The sequence below is a fragment of the Epinephelus fuscoguttatus genome, linkage group LG20 (genome assembly GCF_011397635.1).
Source record: "Epinephelus fuscoguttatus linkage group LG20, E.fuscoguttatus.final_Chr_v1".
In the NCBI taxonomy this organism is placed as follows: domain Eukaryota; kingdom Metazoa; phylum Chordata; class Actinopteri; order Perciformes; family Serranidae; genus Epinephelus; species Epinephelus fuscoguttatus.
The window spans coordinates 38,823,910-38,847,330 of record NC_064771.1 but is presented as its reverse complement, the minus strand read 5'-3'; the positions used below and the strand labels follow the sequence as shown (position 1 = coordinate 38,847,330).

Genomic DNA, 23,421 nt, shown 5'->3' with positions numbered 1-23,421 from the left:
AACAGCTGTTTTCAGCTTTGCTTTTTCCACCTGATCCAACATGATTTTTAACATCTCTAACTCCGCCAGGACGCCGACGTCCGTGCCCCTCTCTCCTCTGTTAAATGGTATCTCCCAGGCGCACTACGTCATCAAACCATGTGATGTTTGGTATTGCTGGATTCAGGAAGCTCTCGACTTTTCAAAAACAACATTGTTTTTTTTTTTATTTATTATGTATTTCACACCAGAGCAGCCTAAACACACAAAGTTCAGAATCACCATGAGTGGTAACAAGTCATGTCATGCCGTTTTTCGACGGGAAAAGTTAAAGGATTACTCGCGATCTTATGTGGAGCTGTTAGCGGGGACTTAGCTGGTTTATAAAAGGTAAGAGTCTCACTCCTACCACTATTTTTGGCTGAGATATACCATCTAGAAAGTGGGATCATAACTTTCACGTTTCATATGGCTTTATTTGGTGATATTTTATGGTGTCTCTGTGTCATAAACAACATCAGCTATCATAATCACACCTGATTTCAATAAGGTACAATGTTTGAAGCTGGCTGAGTGTTGTTTGATCACTGATAGTACTGTTTTGAAGCCGAGTGACCCACTTGTCATTTGGAGCTCCGCCTGGATCTTTTCATGGTAAAAACACTGTAGAATGGTCATACTTTGAGCAGTCTTCTTCACATTTGAAACAAGTGTTCATTGATAGTGTGCCTACAGCCCCACAGTGTCATTTACCTGCTCAGATGAAGCCACAGACAGTTATTCATCCTGAAACACGTTTTATTTTATTTTAGGCAAAATCTTCAACTTGTTACTGACTTCAGAGGCCCATTACTCTGTCTCTGTATCACCTAGAGTGTTTCTGACACTTTCACAAGAAACTTCAGAGAGTTTTCTTTCTGACAAGACCTCGTGCATGCATGTAGTCAGAGCGGTTCAGAGGCTACAGTCATTTTAATTTGGGTATGTCATTTTAGGTGTTTTTGCTACAAAATGGGGGTGGAGTACAGTTTATTTATCTTAAGAAGGAGTTTCCTCAGCACATACAGGAACACTTCGTCCTTCAGTTTATCACAAACACTCAACATCAACACATCTGGAGATACGTGGTTTTCACTGGACATGAAGGGTAAAGTACCTAAAGCTGTCAGATGAAAGTAGTGCAGTATTAAGTACAGTTTTGACCTCTGAGATGTGGTGAGGTACGAGTATAAAGAAGCATAAAATTTTAAGTACAGGTACCTCAAATTTGCCCTTAGGTATAGTACTTGAGTAAAAGTACTTAATTACATTTCAACACTGGATGAAATGGGATCTATTCTCAGCCCTCAGACTTTATTTCCTCTTCTGTTGTCGTTGTTTTAAGACTTAATGCGCCTAAACCTTTCTGTAATGAACTGCACCTGTGAATGTTTGGATCCAATCGACAGCCTCATGCTGCAGCTCCTCCAGCTCCTGGTCTGTATTTTATGTCCTCTGCTAAATTTAAAACGTTATAATAAAACTTTAATGGGTGCTGTGACAGAATAAGAAAAAAAGGAGTTCCTCCCTCATGACCAGTGTCAGTTTTTTGACATGCAGCATCAGGATGGACACATTGGCGAGCTGTGACTCTAAGGGGAGGGAAGAGAAAGGAACATCAGTGAGCCTGGGGGGACGTGAAGCAAATGTCTGACTCTGAAACCCAAAACAAGGGGCATCAAGATGACAGTCTGTTACAGGAGGAGGTAAAAACTTCAGTGTTAGTTTCTGTCAGTGTCTGTCTGTCCTCTTCCTCCCTTACGCTCTGTGGGCAGCAGCAGCAGCTTGTGGCTTCAGTCCCAAGAAAACCATCAAGGTGCCTCCGAGCAAAGCACTTAACCTGGATTACTCCGACAAAGCTGCAGCTGACTGCACAACAAACAACTGCTGTTTACCAGAAGCCAACTCAAACAATAGTAAAAAAGCCAAATGAATCAGTCCGTGTGTTTCCTTCTGCCCTCGATCAGTTTCCCTGCTGCTGTCAGTCTCTCCATCCCTCTCAATATTTCACATCCTGTCTCAATCTCTCCTGCTGTCCCTCATGAGGAGTGCAGACAGCTCGGGGAGAAGGGGAGAGTATCCACAGCCACACGTCTCTGCTGACCTCAGCAGCTGTCTCTTCTTCACATGCTGTCTTCCTCTTTCACTACGTCTCTCTCTGCCCCTTCCCTTTAAACTGCACTACGTGTCTTTGCTTTTTGTTTTTATAGTAAAATGTGTGAGATTTGTATCTGAGGCCACGTTTTGCTGCAGCCATGAGGCGTTTGTGTTTCAGATAGCAGAGTAACAGCCCTGAGCTGTTTGGTACAGGATGTTCAGTTTGGTATGCGACCTGTGTTTGGTACACTCTGTGTCTCAAACAGTCAAAATAGTCTATTTGTGATACTGCTCACAAGCACCAAACAAAAACTCTGGAGTGCCAGTTTTACCCTCAAAGTGTTGACATCACACTAGTGTCTGTCTGTCAGCTATGGCATGCTAGTCAATATCAGTGGACAACGATTTGTGTTTAACTGTATGACATCATTGTTCAGCCTAAGTTGGGTATATCTGTGGAAACACTTCAAACATGTCATGTACGACAACGTCATGCAAATGTGTCACAAGACCAAACCAGACTGGGAGGCGAGTCCTTCTCCCCACAGCCTTCAGGCAGCCTCACACTGCAGCTTCTAGGAAGAGATCCATTTGAAGTGTTTTTCAAAAAATTCAAAATAGTACTGCACCTGATACAGTATACATATATAAATATAAATATAAATATATAACATATATATATATCCCTCAAACTCCCAGGCCGCTGGTAGAGGACTCCAGCTTGAGGAGGACACACCATCGCCCCCATGGGCATAAGAGGAGTGTATAAACTTTTATTTCTGAAAAATAGCTCAAACTGTTCTCTTAAAAAACTAGGCACTGTAGTTTTTATCAAACAAACAAAAGGAAACAGTGCATTTGATGGGGACTATTTTCAGCAGCGGATTAATCCACATTTGGTGCTCTAGTATCTGTGACAGCAAGACGGTGTGTGTGGGACTGAGTCAAAATAAACTACAGTGTGTGTGTTCATGGTAATGAAGGAACATGTCACCCAGTGTGACAGTGTGGCTCACTGATGTGTTTTTGGACAAAAATGGAGCTCTCTGGCACAGAGGAAGAAGATATATCATGACACCAACGCCTGTATTGTTGTGTATTTAAGTGATATTTGCTCTGTGTGCACAGTGAATATGGAAATCAGTAACAATCTGAGAAACAGTAGCATCTGTCTTTGGTTCCTGTCCCTCCTCAGACATCACCTGCTTGTCTCTGCCCAGGCTGGCGAGGCCATCGAGCTCTGGCACCGACGCTCCTGCGCACATTTCAGACACATCCGTGGCTGCTGCCAGATCGACAGCAGCAACACGTTCACAAATGATTTCTTCTCCTTCATTTACAAAAACAAATAAGTCATCCGTCTTTTCCCTCGCCATCGATGCTGCCACGCAATCGATAACATCACTGCGCCTAATTACTGTGTGAAGGGCGCTGTTCAGGCGTCTTGATTGAGCTGTGCAACATTTTCATTTCAGCAGAATTTGTTCTCCTGGTTTAATGCAGCTGGTAACCTACTTCAGTGCATCATTAGCTCCCACTTCAAGCTTTAAGCCCTGAGCAGTGCTGAAGAGAGGGAGGGAGTGCGAAGGAGTTCAAACCTATGCATCTCTGAGACTCACAATAAAGGAGGAAAGTTTCCTCCAAAGCACCAGCTTGGGCCGCAGCCAGAGCCTCACACTGTGCAGGGAGCTGCAGCAGCTCCAAGGCAGCTATGTCTCCCATGCAGGCTGCTGTAAAGGAGCGTGAAGTGGTTATGAAGGCTTAGCAGCTTTGGGACCATAAGTCTTAATAATTTCTTTTAGTGGCTGCTGCCCAACAGTGAGCCACTCACCACTTATGGACACATTGAGTCCAAATACTGCAGTGCTGCAAAAACAGCTGACAGTCTTTGACAGAAATGAGTAAGTGAATAAATAAACAACAACTGGACGAATCACAGCACAATATGTCTTCTGCTTCACACACTTACACTCACAAAAAAGCTCTGGCTCATTTTTAGGGGTTTCAGTCAAATTCCTGAATAAATAATTCAGTTTCTTCAAAAATAAACACACTTATTTTCTTCCTGGTGGAGCTCTGGATGAGGAGCCTGACACCACTCTCTTATCTGTTGGTTCAATATGAAGCCACAGCCAGTGGATGCTTAGCTTAGCTTAGCTTAGCTTAGCTTAGCTTAGTTTAGCACAAAGACTGGAAACAAAGGGGAACCGCTAGCCTGGCTCTGTCCAAAGGTAACAGCCTACATGCTACGCACCAACACCTCCAAAGTTTTCTAATTAGCATGTTATATCCTGTTTGTTTAATCCACCGTGTTATGCCTCGTTATGCCGGACTGTTCCCGGCTCTGAGCAGCCATTTCTGATGGTTGCCTGGCAACTGCTCAGAGCCAAGAAAGAGTTTGGCATAAAATGAACCATAAAACACTGAATCGTTGTTTTGTAGCGGTTAAACAAACAGATAACGGTGCAGCAGCAGCAGCAGCAGCTCAGGTTTGATTCTGACCCACGATCCTTTGCTGCATCTTGTCCCCTCTCTTCCTCCTCCGTCTTCAGCTGTCCTGTCTGATGAAGGCAATAAAGACCCCAAAATAATATTAAACGTGCAACAGCTGCACCCTAAGACAAACCCAGTTAAACTTTTTGAACGCAGCAGCACGCACCACATGTCATGTGATGAGGAACAACCAATCACAACCTCAGATATCTTTCCCTTCTGTAAATATCAGTCTGATAAACACAGAGAAATTGATCATGTTGGTGCAGAGCTACACAGAGCGTCACATTTACGATGATAGGCCTACACACTTAGAAACAGCTCCTGGAAGAAGATCAGCTCTCCTCTCAGGATTTCAGGTGTAGGCTATGATACGGTGCTTGTTAAGCTTGCTTAGCAACCTCAGAAACAACCTGCTGCCACGCTCTTGAAAGCTGGCTCAAAAAAAGCATAAAAGTTAGCGCCCAGTGTTCGACATTGTGTTTTCCAGGCGGTTAATGACGCGGCATGTGTACAGGCCGTAAAGCAGATTTACACCTGGGTCAAATGGCAGTTTTCCTGGAAATCAATTCTTCTTCACTGCTCTAAAACAGTAGCTTGTTGTGTACTGTTTTAGAGCAGTGAAGAAGAATTGATTTCTGGTAAACAGTGTATTACTAAATTGATTAGTTCATTTTGTCTTTTTAGAATTGTTCAGTATTTTCTTATCTTCAGACAAACAGTGTAGGAGATGTTTCTTTCACCTGCTTGACAGTTTCGACTGTGACTCCAGTCTTCCTCAGAAGTGTTTATCACCTGGCCGGCCCAACAGACCTGTCAGAGTCTGTCGGGCCGGTCATTGGATGGTCTCTGGAGGAGGGAATCCCAGGTGTGCGAGACGGTGTACGCCCCCCTCGTACCGGTTAGTGGTGCTGCTCGCCCGCTTCCTGATTTCAATTGCCTCTTTTATCAGACATCAGAGACCAATAAATTCAAACACTGGATAAAAGAGGCAATCGAAATCAGGAAGCAGGAGTGCAGCACCATCAACCGGTACCTGTCTTTTATCTGTCAAGCAGGTAAAAGAAACATCTCCTACATTTTTTTGTCTGAAGATAAGAAAATAATGAACAAGTGTATTATTAATCTTATTCATTAAAATTTCAAACTGGAAAGTCCTAAGAGTAAAAAGGAAGCGTGCACAGTATGCAGAGCTTTAACTTTGAGGAGCTGCATTAGCGTTGCCTCCGACTTCATCCAGTGCCTGCATCAGTATTTTTGCTTGTTAAGATGTCATTTCTTGTGGTGTCATCAAACGCTTCACATCCCTTAAATCTGTACTACCCAAACTAAACGGCTATGAAAGTCAATAAACCATAATGATTGATAAACAGTACAAGAGACATGACGAGCTGTGACACCTTGTCAGTTTATCAGATTGTCCAAACCACTTTTTTGGGAGGTAAAATTAAAAGTGCACAAACAGGAGAGGTTGTTAATAATTACTGCACAGTAATTCAGAGTGGAAAAAGAAGCTGTGATGGATGTTTGAAACTGAAACATTGGGTAATAATTTCACCATTCACCTTTGTTTTCTCTTCCAAATATGTCTGGGTAACCTGGAGGTTTGTCTAACCAGACTTTTCTCTCCCTGTCTGACTTCCTCTTTTATAATTAACTTGGTTTGTATAATGTCATTAGAGAATAAGACCCAAGTTGTAATAAACCAGAGTTACACTGGGCCTCTGATAATCTCAAAATATTTATCTGAATCCAAGTAGATTATCACACACAAGGAATTTGCTTTGGTGTTTTGGTGCATGAAGAAAATAGAAATTAAAGCAAATGATGATAGAACAGAAAAAATAACAATAAAAATATGAACATACAGGAGTATCTACTGTGCATATAACAGGTTTATGATTGAGAATGATGATGATGATGATAATGATGATGTTGACTGGCCTGTGTGAGCAGCCTGTCACATCTCTGTTGAGTGATCATCTGGTGTGTGTAACTGCGGAGGAAATATCCTCTGGAGTGCATTAACATAGTTTATTGCCTCGTTATGAAACCTGGAACACTCTCTGTATGTGCTGTATGTTCACTCACTGTATGTGCTGCATGTTCACTCACTGTATGTGCTGTATGTTCACTCACTGGATGTGCTGCATGTTCACTCACTGGATGTGCTGCATGTTCACTCACTGTATGTGCTGTATGTTCACTCACTGGATGTGCTGTATGTTCACTCACTGGATGTGCTGCATGTTCACTCACTGTATGTGCTGTATGTTCACTCACTGTATGTGCTGTATGTTCACTCACTGTATGTGCTGTATGTTCACTCACTGGATGTGCTGTATGTTCACTCACTGGATGTGCTGTATGTTCACTCACTGCATGTTCACTCACTGTATGTGCTGCATGTTCACTCACTGTATGTGCTGTATGTTCACTCACTGGATGTGCTGTATGTTCACTCACTGGATGTGCTGTATGTTCACTCACTGGATGTGCTGTATGTTCACTCACTGTATGTGCTGTATGTTCACTCACTGGATGTGCTGTATGTTCACTCACTGGATGTGCTGTATGTTCACTCACTGTATGTGCTGTATGTTCACTCACTGTATGTGCTGTATGTTCACTCACTGGATGTGCTGTATGTTCACTCACTGGATGTGCTGTATGTTCACTCACTGGATGTGCTGTATGTTCACTCACTGTATGTGCTGTATGTTCACTCACTGGATGTGCTGTATGTTCACTCACTGGATGTGCTGCATGTTCACTCACTGTATGTGCTGCATGTTCACTCTCTGTATGTGCTGTATGTTCACTCACTGCATGTGCTGTATGTTCACTCACTGGATGTGCTGCATGTTCACTCACTGTATGTGCTGCATGTTCACTCTCTGTATGTGCTGTATGTTCACTCACTGGATGTGCTGCATGTTCACTCACTGTATGTGCTGTATGTTCACTCACTGGATGTGCTGCATGTTCACTCACTGTATGTGCTGCATGTTCACTCACTGTATGTGCTGTATGTTCACTCACTGTATGTGCTGTATGTTCACTCACTGGATGTGCTGCATGTTCACTCACTGTATGTGCTGCATGTTCACTCACTGGATGTGCTGCATGTTCACTCACTGTATGTGCTGCATGTTCACTCACTGTATGTGCTGTATGTTCACTCACTGTATGTGCTGTATGTTCACTCACTGTATGTGCTGCATGTTCACTCACTGTATGTGCTGCATGTTCACTCACTGGATGTGCTGCATGTTCACTCACTGTATGTGCTGTATGTTCACTCACTGGATGTGCTGTATGTTCACTCACTGTATGTGCTGTATGTTCACTCACTGGATGTGCTGTATGTTCACTCACTGGATGTGCTCTGTGTTCACTCACTGTATGTGCTGTATGTTCACTCACTGGATGTGCTCTGTGTTCACTCACTGTATGTTCACTCACTGGATGTGCTGCATGTTCACTCACTGTATGTGCTGTATGTTCACTCACTGGATGTGTTGCATGTTCACTCACTGGATGTGCTGTATGTTCACTCACTGTATGTGCTGCATGTTCACTCACTGGATGTGCTGTATGTTCACTCACTGTATGTGCTGCATGTTCACTCACTGTATGTGCTGTATGTTCACTCACTGTATGTGCTGTATGTTCACTCACTGGATGTGCTGCATGTTCACTCACTGTATGTGCTGTATGTTCACTCACTGTATGTGCTGCATGTTCACTCACTGGATGTGCTGCATGTTCACTCACTGTATGTGCTGCATGTTCACTCACTGGATGTGCTGCATGTTCACTCACTGTATGTGCTGCATGTTCACTCACTGGATGTGCTGCATGTTCACTCACTGGATGTGCTGTATGTTCACTCACTGGATGTGCTCTGTGTTCACTCACTGTATGTTCACTCACTGGATGTGTTGCATGTTCACTCACTGTATGTTCACTCACTGTATGTGCTGTATGTTCACTCACTGTATGTGCTGTATGTTCACTCACTGTATGTGCTGCATGTTCACTCACTGTATGTGCTGTATGTTCACTCACTGTATGTGCTGCATGTTCACTCACTGTATGTGCTGCATGTTCACTCACTGTATGTGCTGCATGTTCACTCACTGTATGTGCTGTATGTTCACTCACTGTATGTTCACTCACTGTATGTGCTGCATGTTCACTCACTGTATGCACTACTCACTGTATGTGCTGTCATGCGTTGTGCTAAAGGTTCATTTCACTGCATGTTCACTCACTGTATGTGCTGCATGTTCACTCACTGTATGTGCTGTATGTTCACTCACTGTATGTGCTGTATGTTCACTCACTGTATGTTCACTCACTGTATGTGCTGTATGTTCACTCACTGTATGTTCACTCACTGTATGTGCTGCATGTTCACTCACTGGATGTGCTGTATGTTCACTCACTGTATGTGCTGTATGTTCACTCACTGTATGTTCACTCACTGTATGTGCTGTATGTTCACTCACTGTATGTTCACTCACTGGATGTGCTGCATGTTCACTCACTGGATGTGCTGCATAAACACATCCACTGTACGACCTCAGTTTAATCACACTGTCATTTTCACTTAGTCATTTAAATGACTATAAAACTGCTGCAATCAGCTCTCTATCAGGTTCAGAACATCTGGCAGGAAACTAATAAATGAATTATTGCTGCTTTGCTTTGGGCAAAAACACAATAAAGACAAAATAACTTCAGGCGAGACAGACGTGGACGCCTCTCCACTTTACCTTTATAATGCTATTCAAATGCATTTGTGACAGTTATCACATGAATCTGCAGCTCCCCACAACTCTAAAGTGTGTTAGCGTCTTTCAGCTCATTGTTTTGGTTTCAAGTTTACACTTTTGGCTCAATCCGTCTGCTCTCAGAGCGTTTTAATCCCCAGCAGGCAGCTGCTTTAAGTGGAAAAGCTCTAAATATGCGCGACACACAACTGTCTATGCAGCAAACATTACACAAGCATGACTCCAGGTGAATGCTAATATAACGCACATCAGCTTAAAACATGGTTCCATGTCGGTGTTGTGCTCACAACTTTTTCCCGCTGCCCCAAACCGCAAAATTTCAGCCTGAAATCAACTCAACGTCCATTGTGCAACTGTTGTGCTGAATTTAAGGGGAGTCAAATGAAGCCACTGTGTTAGCTGTGACAACTGTTTTATGCAGTTTCAATTACTGCATAAAGAACTTGAGCAGAAACACTGGAAATAAAGAGGAACGTTTAAATAATACAAGTATCATTTAACGATAAACCAATCGCCAGGCAAAATGTCGGCATTATACTGTACGTCCCCGAAACCTTGGATATGTTACATTAGTACATTTCTTTGTAGTGGAAACACCAAACTTTACATTTCAACAAGGCTGTAGTGAACATGTGGTTAGATTCAGACACAAAGACACCTGGTTATGGTTTGTGTTAAATCACACATCTCCACCTGCATCAGACTGTCACTCCTGACAAGACCACTCCACCCAAGATTATAAAACTCCACCCTTCAGGACTGTGACTCTCTTTTTCCCACCAAACAAACATGCAGAGCTGTAACATTTTCTTTAATATCTCCTTAATTTAAAAAACTACCACTTTCGAACTGTCCAGCGACCATGTCTACAATAAAGTCTTGAAACAGCTGCCGAGATCTTGCGTGTTCAAATGTGACCCCCAACATCATGTGTTCTGTGAGCCAGCGTCAACCTAACTGTACATGTTTCTCAGTTTGTCAAATATCATGTTTTGGCTTAAATTATCAATGTTTGGTGCACAACAGCCGCTGGAAAAGCAGGCATGACTCAGTGATCAACACTGGTTCAGGTTCAGTGCCACAAACACAGCTGGAGGTGGAAATGTCGTCAAACAAATGAAGCTGAGCGTAAGTTCAATCAGGAAGACCTTTCTCGTGCTCACCCTTTCACATTTCTCTCCACCCCACTCTCACTACTCCTTGTAATCAGCTAACTATGGGTGTTCTCTCCTCTAGTTATCCAATCACACTTTGCCATGATCTCTCAGCCAATCAGGATGCCACTGCAAAATTTTAAATCTGCTCTGTCTTCTGCTGCTGTCAGCGTCATGTTAGGCAGAATCTTGGCACCCTCCTCCACCCCGGTCACTTCCAGCCATCGTATCCAGAGTCCAGGACAAGCTGTCAAAGACTCACTGCTCTACTCATCCAGATCATCGGCACTTCTCCATCTTCCTCTAATCTCACCTTCACCACCTCTACCACCACCAGCGTCTAGACCCCGGGGGGGTTGACTGGCCTGTGTGTGAAGCAATGAGGAGACTCTGACCTTCCTCACATGACAAAAAGAACCAATGTCATATTTCCATCATGTTACCCACATCATTTTTGTTCATCTGAGGTTTGACTGGAGCTCTTTTAAAAACAGTATCTCATCTCATCTTCTTCTACAGTGGTTTATTTGCACCTGACTGGACTCTTAGCACCACCAACTGTTTATCTACTGCACCAGCTCCAAATATTCACATATATGAGTGTATTAGATGGAAACACACATTAATTTCTAGATTTTTCTGCCATGTTTCTGGAAATTTGTTTAAAGTTTGTGATAAATTGGATTGAAACCAAAACTCACAGCGCCACTCTCTGTTGAGACCATGGGCTTTATGCAGACTGAGCCATGTTGACTGTCATCTCCTTTACACTGCTCATCTCCTCTTTAATTATCTGTGTAATTTTTCTGTCATCATAAAGGTAAAAATGCAATAAAAGAGTCTTAAAACACCAAGTCTTTCTGGGTGTTACATCAAGTGTAAGAGAGGGTTTTGAAGCCAAAGCTTGACACACTCAGTTCAGGAGATTGCTTCATTTCCCTCCTCTATTGTGGTGGTAATGGGAAACATATCACCAGGTTTAATCACCAAGAAGCTGAACTGGTGAGAAAGAGAGGGAATAATTGAGAGAGGGGGAGAATTAGTGGCAATTGAGATGATGAGTTTTTGAGGAAAAAAGCATTAAAAAAAAAAAACACAAGGAAAGAGAGGACATAAAATAAGAAAGGAAGTTAGTGCTGATGAGAGAGGGAGGGCAGTGTACCTGAGGGAGAGAGGTGGCAGGAGGTGTCGTGGGGATGCAAAGCCCCTCTCGTTATTTTCCAGTCCACCAGGCAGCTGATTTCTGTTTTAGCTACAGGGCTCAGCAGTGTCTCCTGTCCCTCAGAGCAAAGCTTCCACATATGGCGCAGTCTTAAATAATCACATTGCACTGTGCGTTATGATGGATGAAGCGCACGTTAATGCAGAGCTGTGACTTTGATCCAACTCTGAATAAACGCAGACCTCAGTGACTGCCTGACATGCACCATTAAATGTGTATAACTCTGCTCCTGTGTTACTTTATAAAGGGCCACAGGTGTCGCAATATACCGGTGCTGACAATTAAATATTGATATCATGTTAATAATATTCATATGATATTATCATGTCAATAATCCAGCAGCTCTGAAATCATTTCCGTTTCTTTCTGTTCTCGCTTAGTCGCCCTCCCCCAGTGCCATCTGGCTGCCTTTCACTATCCACTTACTGTAAATGTTCTTTTTGTATAGTAATGGTCACTGACTTTCTTTCCACCTGCCTACACTTTACTTTGAGCGTAATTCATTTGCCAAAATGTGACAAAATAAGCCCCTTTTACACTGCCAGATTTTCAGCGAATGTTGGGCCGTTTTGCCGGCAAGCTGCAAGCGTTTAGACACACAGAGCCGGATTGGCGAGTTGATCCGAGGTGCCCAATTTTCCGCCTCGTAGGGTAGACATATTGGTGGAACCCTTTTAAGTTTAAAAAGAACAAGGCGGCCTTCTGCAACGGGAGGAGCTGTTGATGACTTGTGGGAGGAGCTGTTGATGACTTGTGGGAGGAGCTGTTGATGACTTGTGGGAGGGGCTGTTGATGACTTGTGGGAGGAGCTGTTGATGACTTGTGGGAGGAGCTGTTGATGACGCTGCACGTGCGAGCCACTGGCGGTGGATAAACAGGAAACAGCTGATAGCAGGAATTAGCGAGCAGCTAGTAGCAAGAGGGAAACACAAACCTGACAGACACTGTAAAGATGAGCAACTGGGGAGACAAGGAATTGCGCGCCCTCCTTGTCCTCGCAAACGAAGAGGCCATTAACTGTCAGATGACGGGGACGGTGAAGGACGGGCCGACTTACGAGAGAATCATAGAAGGACTGACCAGCCGCGGCTTCCCTCCCACGTCACTGTTTACGTCACACGCTGAGCTACACGTTTTGTTACTTGCTCACGCCCCCCATTGCCCCGAAAAAGGCACATTCTGTATAAACAAAAGTAGGTAGGCAGCATTTTGCTGCACTCCCCGATTTTGTTTTTATACTGCCAATGCTGAAAAAAGACTGATTGGGCTTTCCTGCTAATTTGCACAACTCCTGTCTAAAAAGTGCTACAGTTAGAAGCTAAAGCCTAACTACAGGCTACAGATCACAGTGTTAAGTGAACCACCAACATTCATCTGCACACACTGTGATGACACACACTGTGATGACACACACTGTGATGACACACACTGTGATGACACACAGCTGGTCTCCCTGCTTCCCTTCACTGGTTCCTGTACAGCAGGGTCGCTCTTTGTTTCACTGTTAGAATCATTACAAAGCAAAAGCAGCATGTGTATACGTTCAGTAGGCTATATCTTCAGTAGCTAGCTAACGTTAGCTAACCCTACACTTTTCAGGGTTTGATTTTGGAACAGGGAAGAAACGTAGATCTGTTTCCAACCTCTCCAGGTAACGAGTGTCATTAATGCACGACATTTAGCTCCACATCCTCAGAACCAGCCTGAAGATGAAGGAAATCTGAAACAATGGAGCACAGCTGGGTTGGTGTCGGACCCTGGTCTGAGCCGGCCCCATGCTACGTTATGAATGCTACAGAGAAAAGTCTGGAGTTCATCCTCTCTGCACTGTGATTACATCATGAATATCCATCCAGGTATTGATGAGATATTTCCCTCAAAAGCATCAAGGTCAACCTGCTCGTGGCGCCAGAGGAAAAGTCAGAGGATCAGCAAAGTCATTTGGGTTCATCCTTGTCTGTACAAACCTCACAGCAATCCACTGAATAATTGGGGAAACTTTTCAGTCTGGAGCGACAAGATACATATGTAAAGACAGATCTAAGATCTAGAAGGAATAAATGAATAAGTTGTAGCTATCTAGTAAGTAAACGGTGCAGGGTGTTTGGAAAATGTCTGAAAAGAATTATTATTATCATCTGCAGTGCGTGGATGAAAATAAACCACTTAAAACTGAGAGACAAGGAAAGAAAAGAGGGACAGAAGGATGGTGGAGACATGAAGCAAAGATGTGATGAGAGCACAATGGTCGCTGTGATGCTGTTGCAAACATGGTGACAGAGGAAACAAGTGCTGAGTCTGAGACAATGTGTGAGATATCCAGTGCATGTGTGTTGTTGTTGTTGGTGGTGTTGGTGTTGTGCAGAATGAGCACCAGGGAGTAAATGAGACAGCAGGAGGGATTTCTTGGGCTCATTGCTAATGCATTTACAGCACATACAAACACAGATACCAGACACGAAAGGGGAAATGGGAAAACAAAGAGAATGAGTGGAGGAAATGAGGTGATACAAGGATGGAGAAGAGGAGGAATAGCATTTATTATGTAGCAGAGAATGATGGAGAGATAACAGAGAAAAGAGAGAAGAGGAAAAAACTGGAAAGGGAGAACGTCCAGGCTTCACAAAGTTATAAGTTGCATTGCAAAAACTAGTTCTTCAGTAGAGGTTAGTTGTTTTTGTAATCCACACATACGTCTTCATTGTCAAAACCGGGTGCCTACATTACCCACATTACCCCTGGTGCCTACGTAAACACCAAACCTTTGGTTGGAGACATAGTTCGATATGCTAGCAGAGGTTAATGTATCCTGGAGCCTTTGACCTGCAGCAGAGATGAGCAGTGAGCTACAAAGGTCTGGTACAATCATTTCTTTCTGACTCCACACCTTTAGACTTTTTCCTTTTCAAACCTTCAGACCCAACTGAAAATGACTCAAGTGACATTACATGAGGCAGCTCGCCAACACCTGGAGAGACACTTCAATGTATAAAACTGCCAGAGTTCCCTTTAAAGTAGACTGTCCTCACAATGTTTGTGTGTTTTCCTACAAAAAGCAATGCACCTAAATTCGAAGATATACCACCTATTTTGAAAGGCTATGATCACGTGACCAACGCACTGACAGCAGTAAACAAGGAGGAGGCAGGACGAGTGGTGGATTTTTACCCGAGACCTTTCCTGGAGTTGGATGCTCAGATCCGTGTGAACCTTGTGTGAACTTTGAGTCATTTTAAGGAACGTCCTCAACATATCTCTTTTCCTAAACCTAACCTCAGTAACTTCACATCAGTTATGCAAGTGTAAATTAAGGTCGTAACATCATTCATGGGGCACACATTCGTAGGATATCATACAAACTATTGAGCGTGCATTTCTGTAGGATATCATCTGAACTGTTCTATGAGAATACTTTTGTATAAGAGGTATATAGCTTTTTCACACTGCCTATTCAAGGCAGGAATGCTGCGTCGTTATTCTGCTTCGTCGTCCTCTTTAAAAGGTTCGAACACAGAACGGGGGAAATTGTTGTTCTGCCTTTGAGCCGCCAGCGGAGTCAGTAACAAAGCTGGATGGATTTAATTTACAGTAGACAACAATAATGATAGGCTAACTGTTACCCATGAATTCTTGTGTAATCATGTGAGCTAGCTAAAATCATTGTGCAGCACTTATCCATAATGATGAGGTGAACAAGTAAGCTAACATTTAAGTACTTATAAAACATATTGGTAGTTAGTCGTATTATTGTTCCAAGTCTATGGACATATTGTGAGCCACAGTGGATCGTTTTTAACTTTTCGGACAAGAGACATACCACCCACCTCAGAAACCACCAACAAAAGTGCAGAGGGTGAGGCTAACCCACCTAGCCATGCTACAACTGCTGCTGCAGCTACCTGCAAGTGCAAACAAGGGAAGACCTGAAAATATTCAGAGAATTATCTCAACTGCAACTCAGTTAAAGTCTCCTTGGCCTGATAAACACTGGTTTAGGGCGGTGGTTCCCAACGGGTGGGTCATGGTCCAAAAGTGGGCCACGGGTCCATTCTGAAAGGGCCGCACGTTAGCAAAACGTGCACTCTATTTTGAAGTAAAGTGAATTATTTCAAAGTGCTGTTTCCTGCTGTAGACTGAGTGACTATGGGACAGCTACTTGACAGAAACAACAAACTAGCTCGACAACATGGCCAAGTGCACATATGACACTGAATTCATGAAACTGTGTGGACCTATTGACCAAGAGGAAATCTGGTCCCCATGGCTGGACGAGTTGGGAACCACTGGTTTAGGACATTCTTTAAGGGATAAGTTCACATTTCGAATACAAAATTCGCTTTATGTGTTCCACAAGAAAGTGTTTACTTGTTAACAGTAACACAAAGAGGGAATCAGTGCTAAAAACACTATACACACAATATATTCACTTGATTTGAACATCTCAGACTGCTGACGCCAAATGTTGAATTTTGTACAGAACAAGGACTCTCAAAATTCGTACAATGCAGCTGGGCTGGAAGGGACTTCTTTATGGACAGGAAAAATACAGCAAGAAGTAAGTCTCTAAATGTACATGTAAGGATTTTAGTTCTGTTTTAACAGACTGGCCTTTAAGTTTTAATGGTGCAACCTGATTTAGTAAATCACTTGTTTAAAAGACCACTGAAAAGACAAATGAGAGGAGAGGAGAGGAAAAGAAAGGAAATGAGAGGACGGAGAGCTTTAGGAGAGAGCCGAGACGACAAGTCAGGAGATGGGATGCAGAATTGGGTGGAGGTGAACGAGTGCAGATAAAGGTGGCAGCGAGGCCGTCTAGAGATGCAGATTAAACTGCACGAGAGCTTAACAGAGCCAAGATAAGGAGCAAGTGAGAGTGGGCCGGCAGAACATTTAGAGAATCAGAGAACAAGCGAAGGAGAGAGAAGAGAGAAAAGAGAGTGTAGCTGCAGGGTGAGAAGGAGTCTCATTGAGAGGGAGAGAGAATAAAGAGCTTGTGGAAAGTGGAAGGCATGATTAAAAAGACCGTTCCTGGATCTATACAAGCATTAATAAAACAGCTAATGCACATCTGTGGGACTGTTTCTCTGCCTCGCTTAGCTCGCGGTCACATGGCTGCAGCATGGATACTATCTTAATAACAGCTTTTCATTTCAGAATTCATTTCAGCAGACGGACGCAGCCTCTCTCCCTCTCTCTCATGCATTATAAATACCCCATTACAACTTGTTGAGTTGCACTCAGGGGCCCTGTGGCATGTTGACGGACCACTCTGCAGACAAAACTAATCAACAGCATCATCATTAGGCGCACCAATGGACAGGCAGCCCGCACTGATTGGGTTATTTCGCCACATCATGTGTCCCCAGGCCTCCGTCTGAACCCTGTCTGCTGGTTCACAATCTATTGCAGCCGAAGTCAACTGGGTTAAGATAATGGCTTAATCTAATGCTGCCGAAGTCACGCACAGATACCCCGAGGGCTGGCTGCGTCTCCTCGTCCCCAGATCATATAACAATTAGTCTTCCAGGCTGTGCCGTAGCTGGAGTGTACCAGGAAGTGGCAGGTCTAGGCAGGCCTCTGATTGGAGGCCTCTGGAGATGAGAGGAATGCCAGCTGGCAGTGAGCGCAGGCCAAACAGCCAGGCTCAGTCACACAGATCTGAGGGACAATACAATGCTGGCACATACAGTCTGCTCGCTCTCATTTGGGATGTGTGTCTGTGCATGACAGCATGTGTGTGTGTGTGTGTGTGTGTGTGTGTGTGTGTGTGTGTGTGCTATTTTAGACTTACTTTAAGCAGATCCTTGTGAAAATCTTGGCCGTCGTTCAGTCCCTCCAGGTTGCCAATGAACTGCGTACACGACATCCTCTTACCAATGTTCTGCAAGAAGAGAAATGTACTTTTATGTCACACAAATATGTTCACACAGTGGTGGGAGAAGTACTCAGATCTTTTACATAAAGGTCCTGTGTGGATGATTTAGTGGCATCTAGCAGTGAGGGTGCAGAACAGAAAATTCTCCTATGTGTTGAAGGTGTAGGAGAACTACAAAGTCTCTCCTTTTTAAACAGACTCTATGACAAGTTAACATATTAAACATGTGATCACAACACTGACTGGAAAGATTCAAATAGAAATAATTTGGAGGTCCAATAAAAACAAAGGCAGCTCCAGATTTAAATCAAAATGGTAAATTTAGGATGATTTTTTTTAGGCAATGTACTGTGACGGCTGCTTGGGTTTAAACAACATTAATCATGAGAGAACTTTTGGTTCATTTATGTCGGAAAAATGTGTTGCATTTCTAATAGTCTAATATAAATACTGTATATTGACATTATTACCTGCATATACTGCACATAACCCCACACATGTATATAAATCAATCTACTGCATTACTTATTAAGTATTTCTGTCTTTGAACTATTTGTCCTTCCTTACAATTTATAGAAACACTTGTACAGTGGTTTGGCGTTTAGCTTTTACCTGCATGTGTTCAGCTTTGTGGCCTGTGTTTTAAACTGTATGTGTATTTCTACCCTCTTATAAATTGTTCTTGAAAGTGGAACAAACATGGCCAATAAAGATGATTCAGATCAGGCAAAATATGCAAATTGAAGATATCATATTGGGCTCAGAGACATTAGGATTTAAATCAAAACATTTCCAAAGTCACGGCCTGTATGATCAGTCCTCTCTCACTGTGACAATCACGAGGAGGATAACACTCACACAAAGTTCAAACTAACAGAATATCTGCAAACATTTGTTGAAACTCTTCCTGATTGGCTCGTCCCTAAAGGAGCTGATCCCTGATCCAGTCACCTCTACTGCCACTTTAATTAATCATTCATCCGCAGAGCTGCATTATCACTGAGAAGAGTGGCCCAGATTTGCAGAGGGAGGCTCTGACTATAAAAGTAGCACATTAATAATGGTATAAGAGGCTCAGCAGGCAGACCTGCAGATCAGCTGGTGATCGGGCTTATATTCCCAAAACTCCAGGGGTTAATCAAAAGGGCACTGGAGCAGAATAGAGCTTTCTAAACTTTATCTTTTAATTGTTTATGCTTTGCTATGCTTTGACTGCGGCAGCTGCAGTAACGCCACCTTCACACTTACAGTACACAGTGTTGTACACATAAATGTACACCTGCATGGCTCTAGTTCTGACTCACCTGACCGTGTAGATCAGTGTTCAGCAGCATCAGGGCACAGGTGAGAGTGTGAACTGCATCTAAAGGATGAAAACAGCTGTTAGCTCCATCTACTAGAGTCAAATATGACACTTAAAAATTCATTCATTCATTCATTCATTCATTCATTCATTCAAACCTGTATTTAAGACTCTGGAAATCAATTGTGTGAGAGCCTCATTTTCAATGATGCAGAGCACAAAGACCTTAAAAACAGTCACTTAGCAAACAAAGACCCATCATGCGTATCAGTTAAAACAGATATTAAATCATACAAAACAACAAACAACAGCAGCAATAAATGATCGCTAAAAGTAGAAATACAGGGTGATAAATATGCTCAGGTGTAGATGTGTAGTTAAAAGCATTCACACTCATTAAAACAAGATCACAAATAAGGCATGTAAACAGGTGTAAGGGCGGCAGCGTCCAAGTTTAAGGTTTACTGCAGATTATTTCATGTATAAGGAGCACTGTGACAGAGCGACAGTCTTCCTAGTTCAGTTCTGATTAAAGGAGCGTGAAGCAACAACCTGTTCTGTGAATGAGTACCAAGGTTATGTGAGGTCAGAGTTAAAAGAGATGAAATATAGGGTGGAAGCATCCGTATCAAAGCTTTGTCAGTGAACAAATACCAACGCTGTTCCTGCCTCACAGCAGGCAGTTAATGTATAAATATGTTTAAAAATGTTAAAATGTTTAAAACCAGTCAATGTATTTACAGCTAAAACAGTCAGAATTCATGGTTGGAGTTATAACCATCATAGTTTGTTTGTTTGTTTGTGTTTGATTGTGTGTGTATGGAGCGTTTGAGCTTGATGTCAGCATGGAATTTCAGTCACTTATTCTCTCTTCTCTAATTGGGTTGTTTGTAGTCTTTAGTCACTCTTAATCTCACCTTGTTGAGGGAGGAGGTGTTTAGCCTGCCCTCCGTGAGAACGCAGGTTAGCTGCAGCAGAAGCTGTACTGCTGTCCGAGCTGAATAAGCATAAAGGAACAAGAATATAACACTCCAAACTACCAAGACTGACGGAGAGTCGTCTTGTGGTTGCTGTGTGTGACTTTTGAGAAGCTGCCAGAGGTAAATGAATGTGTTTTAATGTGTATAAAATGAGCTGTAATGCTAATCGCTGCTAGCCTTTAGCTTAGCCTCTCTATGGCGTGTCATACTGTTTATTTTGCATTGCATTTAGCACTAGCTCATTTGTTTAAGACATGCTGTGGTTACTTTACCATGAATTAGCCTGTAGTTTGTTTACTAAGAGGAACTGTGTGGTTCAGGACTGGACATTTGCCCGTGAGAGGGAGAGAGAAAGAGGACCGGGAGGGACCTGGACCGCTGGAGAGAGACTTAGAGCTGCTGTACTGAGCTCCGTTTCGGCACTGTGTGGCTGCACGGCCCCATTCCCCTTGGCGCCGAAACTGCATTGCCCTTTGTCATTTTCCCCTGCTCGTCTGCATTACTGACTGTCGGCTGGATTTGTAAGTACAGAACTAACTAACTTTTTGCACATGCGTTTTTGTTTATGCTGGTTAACCCCAGTGAACTGGCCATCTAGTTTCCGGCCTCCACGCTCACAAGCATCGACTGGGCCCACAACGTGTTTATTTGTCTCATTCAAATAAGCCCTGTGTGAATGTGTGTGTGAGAGTGGGCTGTGGACATTGGATTAAGTTTTCTTTACCAATACAGCTTTTTCTATTTGAGTTCATTTGTGATCAGAGTGAGTCTATTTTGCTGGAGAGGTATTGTGAACTGTGAATATTTTCATCAGTAATCCATTTAAAGGTCAACAGTGAGCCAGATAAATAATTTATGAATTGCCAATTCCTGTTTTTCTTTTATTAAATGCCTTATGTTTATTTTACTAAATTTGGTGTAGTAATTGCAAGTGAAGTTATTCATTTGGTTTAAAAGGGATAGTACCAAAATTTTTGGTTACTTCAGAAAAGTTATTGGAGGCACCGCCAAGTCATTGTATATCACTACCACAGTTGTCACTGTACTACAACACCCCCATTAGTATTAACTAGCTACATGGGACTGGGGTTACATAAGGTAGCAGTGATGGGTGCTGTAAGGATCACCTGTTATGAACCTTAGGGCTGAGTGGTAGGCAACGTCCAGGGATTTCACTGTGGAGCTTTTCCGTATATAACATCCTCATAATCCGGAACAGACAAAAACCAAAAGATTCTACAATTCTTTTTCTCTGTGCAAAAGGAAAACAGTTCTTATTTCGGTAAAGAAAGCCAAGTAATCAAACTAGTATTTCCTGATTTCTTCTTACCTGGTGTTGCTCTTAGTGTGTAATGAGATTAAATATCTCTGTCATTATATTGTCAATGACTTATCTGATGATAAAGACATCCACACGTGTTGCAAGTTATATTAGCTTATGCTTGCTCACAAATTCAGCATGTGTTCAGTTAATGTGATGATCGCTCTCTTTGGAGCATTTTGCACTCCGCTGTATAAACTGCCCACTTGTGGCGCTCCTATAGGAAGAGTACTAGCAGTACTAGCTAGCCGGAATGTACCGGTGACTCTGCTGCCCCCTATTGCGCGAGCAATGTATTGCATTTCAAGTGTCACCCGCGTCACTTGCGTTCAATGTGTTGACTATGAAAGGAAGTGCGTTGCTTGCGTCGCTTGCGTTGCTTGCTCACGTTGCGTGCGTCGACTATGAAACAGCCCTTAATGTGGCCTATAATGAGGGAATGAGACAACGAATACAAAATCTTACATATCGATTTAAGTGCAGGCTCTCTGTCTTGGTAAGTAGTATCACCCAGGCCTCGGCCGACCCTGAGCTGAGCTCAGTCAGGTTTTCATCCAGACTGAGGGGCCACTGGCTCTCAGCTTGTCTGTGGGGGTAGTTTATTGAATTTTCTCCATTTTTATGAACCTATAATGTAGTGTTGGGTATTTCTAGTCTTTTATAATATTTATTGTATCCTATTCTGTACATAGATGATTGTCTGTTTTATGTGTGGTATGCTAAGGACCTTTCTCGGTGTCCTTAATAAAGTCTTTGTCATTATGATTAATTAGACAGTCAGAATTTCAAGATGGTGCTTAAAATTAATCATCCAGTCAGATACCAAGGTGTTTACACTGTTGGACTCTCTCTGTGGACGTGCCATTGCAGAATGAATATTGAAAGATCAAGTATAAGTCCAGTACTAGTTTGTGATTATGTAACTGAAGCTGGAGCAAATCAAAAGACGATTGTGGACAAAATAAAACTACTTTTCCTGTCAGCTTGTACATAAATGCAATATATGTCAACAGATGTTAAAATCCACGAGCAATATAGCATTCATTTAGATAAAATTAGCTAACAAGATCACATGCTGTTTATATACATGCTGTTAGCTTTACTAGTTTAGCCCTGCTGCTTTAGCACAAAACAAATTAAACAAAATGATTAAAATGTCCTGTCTGTAGAGTTAAACATGAAGTAAATTAGTCCATGCTAGTTCATCAGATGCTGTGGAACCACTACAGTCAGTATTTTAATTACAGGTCTGGTGTACATTTCTGTTCATTAGCTAACAGTGTTCCTGCTAGCTAACATTAGCTCTAGCTAGCTAAAGTTCCCTAGGCTAAGCTAGTAAACCTGTCTGATGGATTAAAGTAATTGAAACTTATTTCAGGACGCTTGCATTAAAACGAAGTGGTGTGATTATTTGTGGCTTTTCTAATAAATAAACTGAGAATTTTAGAGCTGGTGTTACTTTCAAGTTGGTTTTGCCGTGTAATGTTATGTGTCTCTTTCTAAAGCTTGAGATTTAAGCTAGCTAACGAGCATTAGCCGTTTTGTTGCATTTTCCTGCAACAGACGGTTTCAAGGATGAAGCTGCAGCTCAGTTCACATTATAGGCACTGTCTTTCAGCTGTTTTTGGTTTTTAGCATCTCCTGAAATATCTGTGTTTTAACTGCTGCAGTCCTCACCCTCTGACGGTATGACCTTTGGGTTGCAGTCCCAGTAACGTTTGGAGAAGTGAGACAGCACCCTCTCTCTCTCCTGAGTCTCTCCCATCAGAGCAAACTGCCTCAGGAAAATCCTGCAGACACAAACACAACCACAGTTAGTAGATCTGAATCATCCAAATATTTAACATTAAAGATATCCTGTTAATAACAGAACTACTGAAACAGAATACAAACACTAGTTTTATTTTAAACAATATGCAGTAACAGTGCTGTGTGTCCCTTTCCCTGGTAAGATGAGTTTTTGTGTGTGTTCATACCGTGAGTCACAATAATTCAAGAACAGTATAATTTTGATGTACTTACTTTGTGCTACTTGTAGAGAAGGTTTCTATTTTTCTTTGTTTTTACACCTCTCTTCCTCACTTACCTCACTTCCTTTACCTCACTTACTTCACTTCCTGTACCTCACTTACTTCACTTCCTTTACCTCACTTCATTCA

The 23,421-nt window shown here is 42.5% G+C and overlaps 1 protein-coding gene across 3 annotated transcripts in view; it reads right to left on the bottom strand.

Moving 5' to 3' along the window:
- Nucleotides 1–23,421, bottom strand: part of LOC125880381 (PH and SEC7 domain-containing protein 1-like) — a 120,821-nt gene that overhangs the window by 44,093 nt on the left and 53,307 nt on the right. For all 3 annotated transcript variants that reach the window (XM_049562773.1, XM_049562774.1, XM_049562775.1), the window contains 3 exons: nucleotides 22,940–23,052; nucleotides 18,963–19,021; nucleotides 17,575–17,664 (listed from right to left, as the gene is read on the bottom strand). In XM_049562773.1, coding sequence (XP_049418730.1) covers nucleotides 17,575–17,664; nucleotides 18,963–19,021; nucleotides 22,940–23,052 — 262 coding nt within the window. The remainder of the gene's footprint in view (nucleotides 1–17,574; nucleotides 17,665–18,962; nucleotides 19,022–22,939; nucleotides 23,053–23,421) is intronic.